A 14,414-nucleotide genomic window follows, 5' to 3' on the forward strand; every position below is an offset into this window, starting at 1 on the left:
ATTAATGAAATGGTCCAAATTTGGTCCTTTGGTCCATTCAGCTGCAGGACAGTCAAGTCAATACAATATATACATTACAATCTGAAAGAGACTGGCATTGCTAACTACATATTTCAAAATGTAACTAACAAATGAAAAACACATTAAAAAATAAATTGTTTCTATTACGGTAATATAGTTACTTAATATATAAGCATGTAGGGAAAGTGGGCAAAAAAGAGAGAAGGAAAGTAAGACAAAGATGGAGCAAAAGGAAAGGAAACAAGTGGACAAAAAAAGGAAGGAGTGGGCCGCTACATTGTTCCCCACAGCAACGCCCCTCCTCCATCTTCATGCTCCACCGACTCTGACTGAGAACCACCAACCCCCACCACCACCACCACCACACACACAAACACTGGAGGCCTAACATGTACACTAAATATAAAACCAAAACTCTTGGTGTTAGTGCCATATTCCTGCCTTTATATATTCTAGTCTCAATTGCTACATAAATGCTTAACAGATTCACACTAAATGCAGTTTGTTTTATGCACAGGTCCACACCAGCGGTGCACAGACGAGACTTTTGTTCTTGTTGTTTGACCTGTAGATTATACCCTCTTTTATATACATTAGCTTGGGCTTTTGTGTCTCTCCTATGACACTAAAAGTGTCATGCACAAACACTGTTAATGCATTACTGTAATGTGCAGCTCTGATGGTCACAGTACTGTAAAAAATCGTGGAAGTGCCTGCATGATGCTGCCATCCTCTCCTTTCTCTCCTCTGTTAGCTCTCCCTGATTCTGTCTTGTGCAGCACAGACTCTAAAATATATTTTACATCATTATCTGGATTAAAGGAGCAAATATTTAACATCACAATTAGGGAATTAACATTGCATTATAAATTTGGGAAAGCAGTTGATAATGATTAGTGTAGTGTAGTGTTTATGTACAGCTTTGACAACTGTTTTCTAACATGGAAATGCTTTTGAATCAGTATGCAGAGAGGAGAGGCTATAACACATGTAGTGTTACACCCTTTTTATTTTTTAGTTTATAGCAGCTGGAATTAGGATCAGCACCTCCAATTTAAAAGCCATACTTCCTCCAGGTGTCTGCATCACGTTCATTAGTGATGGAAAAATAAACAGTGAGATTGACCGTAGGTTATGTGCAGCCTTTTCACTGATGCTAGTGCTGTACTAGGTGCTTCTCTTACTCAGTGAGACGAGCCAGCTGTGCAAGTTGAGGCCCCTGATCAAGATGCCCCCCCTGGGCACCTCCCTTATACCAGGTTGAACAGGGACAGTCAGCTGGGCGGAGGCCCGAGGCCAGCCCAGGACACAGAGGAGGGATTATATCTCTCAGCTGGATCCCCCAGGAGGAGCTTGAATACATTGCTGGAGACAGGGAGGCTGTCTCTGCTTTTCCTGTGGCTGCTAATATAGACTGTGTAGGAAACACTGGTGCAAAAGTGGGACTGGGTTAAAGACTACTGTAACCCATCTCAATGCAATACGAGTGACAGACAATGGTGTTTGGTCTTTTGAATAGTCAAAATCCTTTAGTTACCTATTTTCAACGCTGGCTATGATCTGATGGATTAAGCATAGGTGTTTATTGTAGCATAGCCTACTGAAAGAAAGGAGGTTTGCTTTTTAATTTCCCCTCAGACATTGTGTTACCATTGTATTTTTCGATTAGATGCCGACCTCTGCCTGCAATCTAAGTGGACAAACCGTCGACCTTTGACCTCAAATTGCACCCTCTTAAATTTAGTGTAACCCACACAAACACTGTGGCTTTATTTTGGGGATCACACTGTTGACCTCAAGCCGCCACTTGCTCCCTCTATTTTCCTGCTTTCATACACAGCACACACACATACACACACACACATGTAGGGCTATTATGCATGTGAGGAAGACAGAGGGTGTGAAGGCGATGACTGATGACGGTAAAGAAAGGGGCTCCTTCTGTCTGTTAACACCCATAAACTACCAATCTGTCAGGCTTATACCCTCTGTGTGTGTGTGTGTGTGTGTGACACACTGGCCAGACCCTGCTCTGTCTCGAGGGACGGCAGTTGGAAAGCCTGTGGCTTCTGTCTTGATTGGTCACGGACGTCTCCCACACACGCACACACAGACACACACACACTGGTGTGTTGTGTGTGGTGATGGCAATGGAGTGTTTTTCACAGCAGCAGTTGTGTCTGACAGATGCTGAAAACTCATCAATGCTCAGACGCAGTAGAAACCTTTGTTTACTGCCAACGATCTGATGAATAAAGAATAAACATTAAAAACACATCAGCCGATCATGCTCAACAAGACAACTCGGTCTCTAAATACACAAAGACACAAGATGGCAAAATACACTGATGGGGAGCTGATAAAGTGTTGTCAAAATGATTAATTCATAAAAATGATAACTGAGAGTAATAATGCTTCTACTGCAGCTGCTGCCAGTCAGACTGAACAGTGTTAGATGCAAGTTAAGGCTGAAATAATTAGTCTTTAATGAATGAAAAATCAACAATTGCATTAGTTTTTCCTGTCATGACTTTTGAATGCATTTGGTTAACTATGATGAAGAAGGTGGCCCATTGTTTTTCTGGCACACTAAACTCTGGTTTCTGTGATGAACAGGTTGCAGACGTGGGAGCAATAGAAAGCATATTGCTTGTGGTTCAGTTCCTCTGATCCTCAGTATTTATTTTAAGAATGGCTCCTGTGTGGTAAACACAGGCTGTGGGTGAGTTTTAATTCTTAATATACAGTGCATTCAACAAACTTGAAAATGTATGTGTAAAGCACTTTGCGTTAAGGGTTAATCACAACTTCAGAAACCTGATTTTCCAGAACTCAATGTGCCATTCATGTACATCACAAATACACATTCTTATGTTTTAAATGATTGACAAAACAATACACCGAGGTAAGAATACAATTTAATAAGAGACAATTTTGCATTACTGTCAGGGTTTGTGAGGGTGAGTGGACACAGGTGCAAACACTGAGCGGTTCAAAAATCAAAAGTCTTCATTCCAAACCAGGAGGGCAAAAGGCAAAAAGTAACTAACTACAAATCACACTAGACGTGGTAAAAAGATCATGGCAAAGCAAAACTATAATTACGAGGTCACGAGGAATGGCAGGGCAAAACAAGGACAAAACATGAGTCAAGGTAAAACCTGGGTTTCGTGGCTGTGGCAAGGCAAGGCAGGAACAAGGACGAGACCAAAACAATCCCCTTGGGTGACGAAGACAAACTGGCACCCGGTGCAGGGGAGACAAAGACTAAATACACAGGACCAGGGAAGACAACGAGACACAGGTGGCACACATGAGGGCAGGGCAGGCAATAAAACAAGGAGGGAAAACACAGGAAGCAAAACTCAAGACAATGCACGGGGGGACAGGACCATCAAAGTAAAACAGGAAACACAAGACAAGAACCAAACAAAAACCCAGAGAAACAAAACACTAGAACTACAGGAAAAAGAACTATAACTCAACACAGATTAAACTAAAAACCCAAAACAAGGAAAACTAAACCATAAACAGACACCAGGTCGTGACAAAAAATTATTTGAAACACACACACACAAACACACACACACACACTATCAGAGGGGTCTCAGTATTGACTGAAGACAGAGGGTCATGCGTGGGATCAATAAATCAAGTCAATCACCCAAGCAAACACACAATACAACAAACACAATGAACACATACTGGAACATATTTTATCACCTTATTTTATTTTATGCTACCTATTTTTATCTCATTGCATGCTGTATAACACTAAGGTGAGAGAGAAACACAATCTCATTTCCTCTATGTTCTACACATATAGAAACATTGACAATAAAAATCTTTGAGTCTTTGAATAAGGCACTGAGTCACATAAATCCTTAATTATGCTTTTCTCCACTGCTGATTATTTAGGTCTTACTAGATAGTTACAGAGGAAGAGAGGCAGCAAAGGTCATGGGTTCCATCTCAGACCAGTGCAAATAGGACTGAGCACTCCAGGGTGCCTCTTGCAGCCAATTTCATGGATAATAGTAGATGAACAGTGCTACATACATTATGTGCCCCCTGAAGCTGTTGTTAAACCCTTTTCTTTAGTTTGGTGATGTGAGTCTGCATACCAATCACACTTATTCATTGTTCAAAAGGTACAAACAAAAAACCTTGTAAGGTGTGTTTCCCTTCTTACAAAATATTACAAAATACAAATGGTATCTTTTTTACTTTTAGTTCTTTCCAGCATGTTTACAGCCTGGAGAATGTTTATCTGGCTCATTCATTTTAATTCTATTACAGTTTTAAATATTCAAAGATTCAAAAAAATATTTTACATAATTAAGGTCGACGCCACCTTGAGTGACAGGTGGTGCTGTTCCAGATGGAGAGCTTTGTAGTAATGTGACCACCCCATACTTTATCTCCACTCACTCTTCACCTTTGCTCATTTAGATGAACCAGGAGTTTGGCCTACCATGGCTGGAACCTCTCACAGTTGCAAAGCAGCTCTTTATAGAGTTTTGTGTGGGTGCTGAAACCAGTCAATTGGACTGACTGCTGAAGATTCATTATGTTAGCTGCACTCAACAACTTGCCATGGTAACTTTTGTGACACTGTGAATTTAGCCTGAATAACTGGAAAAACGTAACGTTAACTTAAAGCTGTGTCAGTGTGTTCACATTAAATTGCCTAGTCATGTCCTTTGAGCTTTAACATATAATGAGCACAGGAAGTGACAGTAACAGCACTTTTTTCACTCAAAAGTAAAAACTCCATTTGTATGTGCATCAGGGAGCAGCAGAGAGCAGACAATGACTACTGCAGTAATGAGATTAGAGCTGTGAAAATCCATTTTGAATTTGCAGAAAACACGAAGGAAGAGTTGAGTTTGCATCAGCAAATGAACCCTTTTCTTAGTCATTTTGTTGGTCACACAGTGAGCTGCTACTCAACTGTAAGTTTGTTCCAGACTCACCCAGCAGGCTGGAGTCTGTGTTCCCTCTTTCTTTAGTGCTTCATGACCCATTGCAAATTTTTGTGTTAACTTGTGGTTAAGGTTAATGTTTAAAACACTTGGTTAGGTTAAAAAAGGACACTTTCACAAGACATTTTGGGAGGCAAACATTTTGGCAATTAATCCTTCACAGCTGCAAACACCGACAAACATGCACTCATGAAAAAACACCACATTAATGCTAACGGATTGTATCGCCTGACATAATCCAAATACAGCTGCAGGTCTGTGTAAGGAGGCAGGTTTGGGACAGTTAAGTTTAGTCTTAATCATTTTATAATTGTGGAGGAAAATAAAAAAAGGAAATGACTGGTTATGGTTAGGCATTACAAACAGGGTATGGGGTTATGTGAAGATCACTTCACACACAAAAATACTGTATGACAATAAACATTATACAGGGAAAACTGGCTGCTTACATGTTGTGCTTCCATAAGGACAGTTATAGTTGTGATTATTGGTTATGGGTAATTGAATATTCTACTGTAACTGAATACACTGTGGCCTATAAACAGTGATGGAGGGTTCATAATGCTGCTCATCTATTAGAAGTTGTAGGCAAATTAATTGCATGAAATGCAGGCATCTCTCACTCTCTTTTCTCTTTACAGATGCAGAAAATAACAAAATAAAATTCTGTAACATGTTGAATCATGGACAGTCAATGTTTTATCCTGAACTAATGGAATTCCAGGCTTATGCCCCACCTGTTACGTGTAGAGCAGGTGCAGATACAGATAGTGTAGTTGCTTGACGAGATACAAACACAGATAACAGAGAGATAGAACAGATAACAGTAGCAAGAAGAAGATTAAAATGTTCCTACTTTAATAATATGTGACTAAATGCTGTGTATGGATTAAAGGCAGAGGTACACTGCAGGAAGTTCAAGTCAAATATCCCTCCAGAGACATTTATGCGCTTTTGTCAGAGGCACCAGTGTTCTTTCATGGCCACTGCACTTGACAAGGTTTGTAAATGTAAAAAAAAGGCTGAAAATATACACACTTTGCCTTCAGGCTGATCAGCACTTTCACCCAGTGTCAATTTGAGCACAAGGAATAGAACAAACCTTCAACAGACACATGCAGTGATCTCCTGCACAAACAAAAGCAATATGATGTAGTGACTGCTTCTCAGCAGTTGGTCAGATAAATACTGACAGTCTGTTGAGTTTAAATCCAGCTCAGCTGTTGGTGAAGGACAAAAATGTGTTTATTTCTACAGCTCGCCTCAGGCCTCAAATTGTTAAACACACACAGGTACACAAACGCATGCACACACACGTTTTACTGGTAAACACACTCCTCACAGAGGCACAGTGTGTGAACGGATTGATGTAATCATTCTGTCACACTATGTGTAAAACAAATTCAGATCCTGATTCCGGACCTTCAGACCACATATGTTTCTTTTTAAAGTTTTATGCCTTTCGACATCTGTTTTGATCAGTAGGGGGTATTAAGAATAGCAATTTAATCACAGTGCAGTGTACACTGTACTACTACTAGCTACTGTCAGCAATTCCTTCCTGATCCTTGTTTTTTCGGTTATAAATAGCCTAGCATATGCTAAAAAGCTTTGTAAAATAACCCTTTCAGCAGATCATATGTGATCTTATTTGGAATGTAAAAGCACTCAACATCACCAAGGTATGGCATTCCAATACAATGTGTGTGTGTGAGACTGTGTGTATGCAACTTCACATTTATTCTCATTAAATCCAAACAGGCCAATGCATGCAAACAGGGAAGAGTATGGAATCAATATGCAAACACTTACAGCACACACACACATCATGTAAATCCAGACATACATACAGATGCACACACACACAGAACTGGTTAGCCAGGGACAGGGAGCTTTGGTCAATATTATTGATCCAAGCTGGCCTTGCAATACTGAAGGCCAATACTGTGAGGTAATCAGGGTTACAGCTGTTATAGAGGACCAGAAGAAAGGAGGAGAGGGACAGAGGGAAGGTGAAGGGAAGAACACATCAAGGAATACATGAAGAGAAGAGGAAAGGAAAGGAGGAAGGCAGGGAGTAGAGAGGGAAGCTAGGTAAAATGGTGGGAGCAATGAGACGCAAGTACAATATACCAGATAAAATATAATGCACAAAAAATAAAGGGAACACTAAAATGACACATTCTCCTCCTGTTCCTCCTTGCACAAAATGAGGAGGTAGCGGTCCTGCTGCTGGGTTGTTGCCCTCCTACGGCCCCCTCCACGTCTCCTGGTGTACTGGTCTGTCTCCTGGTATCTCCTCCATGCTCTGGACACCGTGCTGACAGACACAGCAAACCTTCTTGCCACAGCTCACACTGATGTGCCATCCTGAATAAGTTACCACATCAGCTTGTGTTGGTTGTAGACACCGCCTCATGCTACCTCTAGGGGTGAGAGCACTGACAAAACATCAGGCAGAAAGGATGAGAGCAGAGACATGGTCTGTGGTCAGCACCTGCAGAACCTCTCCTTTATAGGGCTGTCTTGATAACTGCCTCTCATTTCCATCTGTTGTCTGTTCCATTTGCACAACAGCAGCTGAAACTGATTCACAATCAGTGTTGATCCTAACTGGACAGGCTGATTTCACAGAAGAGTGATTGACTTGGAGTTACATTGTATTTTGTTGATGTATGTTTTTGGTGTATAAGGATCTGTAGAATAAAATACTGTGGATACAGCAGGTCACAGTACACAGTCACTGAGATATCTGAACAGAATGTTGGTTCACTCAACTCACTGACTGGAGCATTGTCCTCAGATCCTGCTGCAAGACATAAAACAATGAATTACATCACATGTAAGTCATAAAATAATCAGCTTACGAATTCCATCCCACATGTGACAGCCTGTTTACCACCACTGCAGGAAGAGTACTGATAACAATTAGCATGACAGATCATCTTTCTTCCTTTTTGTCTTTTTTTTCATTTATTCCCTGTGAAATCTAGGCTTAAAGATCCTACCTTCATCATATGTGAAGGACCTGATCGTTCTGTACTATCCCAGGTGCCTTACTTGCTAATTGTGACTGATTTGTATATAAATAAATTAAACTGATTTGGATTGCAGTCATTTTATTTATTCAGCATCAAAATTGTTTCAGTGTGCAAAGACCAACATATTTATACTCAGTTAAGTGAGTATAAAGTATCATGACTTCAGCTGTATTTATATACTACTGATAGGCTACATACTTCTAATCAACATGCATCTCTGGTGCTACAAATACCTGCAGAAAATCAGAGAGAGAGAACAATACTAAATATGGCATATGGTTTTAAGCCTAACACTAAACGTAGAGAGTGTGCCTGCATTCTGACCCAAACTAGGAGCTGGTTCTACCGGGGAGCACTCTGATAGGTGCTTTACTGAGCAACAGTGAGACAAAGCCAGTTCAGCTCACAGCTCCGCCTGTGTATTTCAACATACAAACAGAAAGGGGGAATTAGAGGCTTTTAGAATGAAAATCCAGGACATCATCACCTCAGTCTGCTATTTCTTTTCATCACTGCTTCTTTTCATCCTGCTGCATTTCAGCTTGTGAATCTCTGATCAAAGGCCAATAAAACTACAGTGAAACTGGAGGTTTTATACCTTTATCCAACGGTGGGCACACCAAACACAGAGGATCTATCCATGATCACACTGCATCCAGCTACTTAGAGCAGCTTGTATAGATCATGGTTGATTATCAGCTGTGTAGAAGTGACTCAACGTTTAATGCCTTTACACAAAAAAAAAAAATGTTTCAGTGGGTGCTGAATCATGTCCTAGTCGTAGCTAATACACGGGGGTTTGGCTCATAAAAGTCAAATTGCTATTGTCAACTGATGCTACAGATACACAAGACAATTAATTTCTGTCAGCAATGGCTGGTTGGTGAGCTTAAACTGAGTATATACTGTTAACAGGGGGTTTCACCTTATTTGACATTATGTTACACACACGGATCAAATCAATATTCTGCCCTCCAAATAAAACCCTAGCTAAAGAAAGGCATGAATTTTAATTACAGATCCCATAAAACAGGGTGGCCCTATTTTCAACAAAACTGCTACAAATCAGAGCCTGAATTGAAATCATTAATAATATATCTGGTGGTTTACGCTAAATGTTTAATTAAGTGCACAGTGTACTGGTACTGAACACAATGTGGATGCATCCATTGTATCTTTGTGTGTGTGTGTGTGTGCCATTTGCCAACCCTTTGCTTCCGCACAAGGCAACTTTAAAAAATCAGCTTTCAGTATTCTGTGTGTGTGGTGTGTGTTTGTGTGTCTGTGTGTGATGACAGCTATTCCCTGTGTGCATCTTTGACAGCAAGCTACCTTGGTATTGTCATTCACTAATTGTGTGTGTGTCTGTGTATGTGTGTTTGTTTATAATTGGCCTGCTGTTGACCAGTTGGTAATTGTGTCTGACAGCTTTAAAGGTCTCCATTAACAATGTGCAGGCAGAACGTTTATTTGGGTTTTAACCTGCACACACACACACACACACACACACACTGAATATGATCATGTTTCTCTCTGGGGATGGAGTGTCATTGTGTGAACTGGATGCTTTTTGACAAGGACCAAATGGAAAACACACATTTGAAATGGATTCCTTTCTTTTGCTTTCATTCAGCCTATTCTCGTTTTTCATTCTCCTGTTCTTCATCTTTTATCCAAATCGTCTTTTGAATCTATTTTAACCATAATATGTATCTCTGTATCTGAAGAAGGCTGGAGCAGAGAATTAAATAACAGACATGTTAGCCTAGCGTCCTTCTGGTGTCCTTTAAAATATAACAAGAGCTCAAAAATTTGTATGTAAGCCATACTTTTTTTGATGTGTTGTGTCCATTAAAGCACAATGGAAGAAGCATCTGGGTATATTTCTGGCACACCATTGGTTCATTCAAAATGTGTGATTCAAAAGAGATGGGATTTCACAAAAATAAAGTGAATACACACACACACACAATGTCTGTGCTACAAAAGCATGGATAAGAGTAGTTTGTCCTTTGGTTGACTAGCTGAGTAGGTTCTGGTGGACTAGAACTGGAATAACATGGGTTGTGTGTCATGCTGCTTGTGCCTGTTGCCAGCAGCATGTTAGTAAGGTCAATTTGAGACAAGTCAGTTTGAATGATGTATGCTGAATGACAGTGTGGTGTTGAATCAGCTGCTCTTCAAATCATGAGTCTAACACATTAATATGTCCACATCTGATCATATATAAAGGGCACATTTTGTCAATTTTCACCTAGCCCAGAGGAAAAACAGGCCCAGTCCCATTTTGCAACCCACTGTTGTCAGGCAGGCTACACCCTTCATGAACAGCACTTCATGAACTTATCATCAGTAAACATGCAGATGAGTTTTGCAGGACATTTACAATATGGCATTTTCAGCTAGAGTAAAGTATGCATTCATCTGTTTACTAAAGCCAAACAGACCATTTTTGGCTGCCATGGTGATGAATCCCACCCTAACTAACACTGACATGCACTATATATATATATATGTATAAGATATGACAACAGATTACCATTCCATTCTTCCAGATTCACATTTTTATCAAGCAGAAATGTTCAGCTGATGACAAATACACCCATTTGTACATCAAGTTTAGAGTTAGGTTTACTTTTTCTTCCTCTTCCCATTTTTCTTCTTCCTGACCCTTACCTTCTTTTTTACGTTTTTACCTTCTTCCTTCTTCTGTCATATACTTTATGGTCAAAAAGGAGAAATCTCAGTTGTCATATTGCATTGGGTCGTCGTTCCTTAGCTTGTTGCTTTTACAAATAAATATAATAATAAACAAGTAATATATAATAATACAAATACAAATAGTACCCACATGCATTGCAGTTTTTACTGTCAATGGGTTTCACACACTATTACTGCTCTTATTTTTCCTTGGAGAAGCACATGAGGCAATTACAAAACGAGACAAAAGGGGCTCAGAGAGAAATAAAAGGACCACAAAGGGATGCGTAAAGAAACACATCAAGAGACACAATACAGGCATAGAGATACTAAAGTATCACAAAGTGATAGAAAGTTACAACTTTCTATCAAACAAAACAAAGACACAAAAGGAGGAAACAAAAAAAACCTTTTCAGGTATTGAGGTCTCTTTTGGGGAATTGGCATCTGTAGTCTTATAATATTCAGTTGAGTTACAGAAGTCAGGCTTTTGGCACTGCATACCATAGACCTTCTGCCTAGAAACCCCATCCTCACCTCAGTAGCCAGACATTTCTCTGTATCTCTGAAATCCTGGACAAAAGTTACAACTTGCCTATAATTGCATTCCATTTTAATCAGCAACCCAGCTATTTCAGATTTGGGTTCATACCATTTAATAACACTTATTTCAAATCTGAGAAGCAGTGAGGGGAGCCGAGCAGAGTGGAGACCGAGGGAAAGCAGACAGAGAGTGATAGCATCAAACTGCAGGACAACAAGGACAAGGACACCCTGATGAAGTGACTGAGTGTGTGTGTGTGTGTGTGTGTGTGTGTACATCGGACCAGTGGAAGTGAATACAGATAGAGCTGTCAAGATGGTGATTTACTGATAGAGAGAGAGGGGGAGGACTGCTGAAGAGGAATCAATAAAAAGGAAACCATGAAGGAAAAGAAAGAGAGAGAAGAAATGGAGGAGAAATGAAGAAGATAGAATAAGAAAAAAATGGTGGGAGAGGAAATGGAAATGTCTTAAAAGGCATAAAAAGCACAGCAAGGAGCCCGACTCCCAGTATTGTTGCAGGTGCAACTCAGTGAAGCTGAATCCACTGTAGGTGGACAAAGGGCACTCATTGATGTGTAAAAGAGGCATTTTATGCAAAGCATAATAATGTCACCAGCTTTGTTTGGAAGAGACTGTCCTAAAGTATGATCTGTGGTTATGTAGCTTGTACAAGCTGCAAAGGCCCGAGGTTTTACAGTGACCTCTAGTGGCTGTGGTATTTGAAAGGTTGAAGGGTGGATGAATGGGTCAACAAAGCGTTGCAGTCCACACGTGTCCAATGTTGAACATATAGGTTTGTTTCATTTAGTTATGACTGTTCTGTAACTTATGTTTTATTGTAACCATGACAACAAGGTCCTTTACGTTTAACCAATTGTTTAACCAGACCTGTCACCATACAGTTGTAGTAAAGGTATTTTGTGACCGTGTGCGAGTATTTCACTATTACCAGTCCTGACTTGTTTTATCTGTTATATGATTTGTAAATAGTGTATGAGCTGCTCAGTAAATATATATGTGTACATATTTAAACATTTGCTTTATTATTATAGTATCTTATTTACAATAATTTGCATTCTCATTATATTCAATTTATGGATAGAAAAAAATGTCTCACAAAGAGTAATTGATGTCTTAAAGTTACAGAAACAGGCTGGACTGTTTTCCTGCAGGAGAACACTGGACCATTTAAGGTTTAAAAAGACATCAGTAAAATCAAAAACACAAAACGAGAACATCTGCTGTGCCTCAAAGTCAACTTTGTGCCTTAAAGACGTGAGTTCAGGTTGTTCTGAACCTCTGTTAAGACTTTCCAGGAAATACCAAATGCTGCTTTGGCTGAACAAACTGCCTCTGATCACGATGAAAGACTTCTTTCTAACTTTGACATCAAAGTGAGGAGGAGATGCTGCCACTATCTGCCACTGTCTGAACCTTTGAGGATTAAACAATGCTTTAGAAAAACACATAGAAACAAAATATAAGAGGTTGCTGTGGCTTTGATGGAAATGATGTCATTCTGCAGAGTCAGCACTCTAGCGCACAGTCACGTTCTCTGTGTAAGGAGGAAAATCCTTCACCTAGCCGTACATCCAGGGAAATAAGCTCAGAAATCAATCAGGGGAAATGATCCTTTGTTATTTATGTGCATGGGGAGAACAGTAAAACATGACACTCAGCTGTACAAGAGACTCAGACACCTATCACACAACACTCTTTTAAATGAGGGCCAACACAAGCATGAGATGTAAACAGTCTTTATAAAATTCAACACAAGATCCATCAAAGCTTTAACATCACAGCAGTGTTTCCAGGCTGACCCGTTTAGGACATTTTTGCCAAACAATCTTGACTTTTGAATAGTTTTTTTTTCCAAACCCAGTACACAATGATCAGAAATAACTCATATTGCTTTCCCTAAAAATAAGAAAGCACAATCGATGTAGAATCCTTTCTCAGGAGAGTGCTGCAGTGTCTGTGAATACACCATGTATGCATGATGAAGCCAAAGTGGCCCCTCCCCATATCATAATGCCTCTAGGACTGCTTTACTCATCCTCTGCCCCTCCTGTGCTGGAGATCATTTACTCTTATACTCTTATTCATATTCGCCTTATCAGAAAACCATAGGTGTGCCATCTGAACTGGGTCATCTCCTACCTTTAGTGGTGCTTGAATGTAACCATGCTGTGTCTGATCAACAACAATTCAGATATAACAGGGGGATCAGAGACAGATAATACATAAACCAACAGATAACTGATGCAGACATACACGCCCTTCTTCTGGATGCAGTCCTATTCTAACAGTGTGACTGTGTGGCAGCAGCTCCGAGTCCCAGAGACTGATTAGTCAATGTGCAGCAGCTGTGTCAATTAAAAGACTCTGGCACTGCTTCCCCTGAAGTGAGCTGTCCCGTCTGTCCCCCTGCAGCTGAGCAAATACCACACCCCACCACCACAGACTCACAGTGACTTTTCATTGTTAAATTACCACATGGGACATGGCATCAGTTATGTCAATGCTCCCTTGCAGACATATGACAAAAGCAAAAAGCAAAAAAAAATGAATGCAGGTGATGAAGGCAAGATGCTGGGGTGGATAGCCTGAGAGGAGGGAAGATGGCAGCTACATCAGGCTGTTTCCATCACTTGGCTGTGTTTACCAGGCTGAAGTGACTCAAATCTTTTGGGATGATCCTCAACCCCAATTCTTGAATCAGAGTTGAGTCAGTATGTGGTCCTATTTGGTGTGATTCATGACAATATGATATGAATGAGAACAGATGGTTCTTGGAATAGACGTGGCTTTTTGCTCATACACATGCACTGAGCGATGCTGTCATTGACCTGCAGCAGCAGAGCAGCCTCATAAATATGACATGTTCTGTCATTGGTGACACAGATGACACATGCAGAGGTACTGACGTGCATATGCATGCTGTTTCAAAGGACAGCGGTGTTCACATTGGAGTCTGATGGAAGACGCTTGTAGTTATGAATGTGAACTGTCAAGACAGGCAGATTTGATCATCAACATCAGAACTGAACAATGGGGCTTGCAATGTGAATGTAGGCTAGTCATGTGCAGACAGAAGGCATCTGATTTAAAATCAGTTTAT

General features: G+C 40.3%; 1 protein-coding gene across 1 annotated transcript in view; it reads left to right on the top strand.

Annotated features, from left to right (window-relative positions):
- Positions 1–14,169: 14,169 nt before the first annotated feature.
- The window catches only part of dcc (DCC netrin 1 receptor), a 136,346-nt gene continuing 136,101 nt past the window's right edge, over positions 14,170–14,414 (top strand). Inside the window, exon 1 of the mRNA XM_028418483.1 lies at positions 14,170–14,212. Within this exon, the coding sequence (XP_028274284.1) occupies positions 14,170–14,212 (43 nt within the window). The remainder of the gene's footprint in view (positions 14,213–14,414) is intronic.

The sequence above is a fragment of the Parambassis ranga genome, chromosome 12 (genome assembly GCF_900634625.1).
Source record: "Parambassis ranga chromosome 12, fParRan2.1, whole genome shotgun sequence".
NCBI classification, from domain to species: domain Eukaryota; kingdom Metazoa; phylum Chordata; class Actinopteri; family Ambassidae; genus Parambassis; species Parambassis ranga.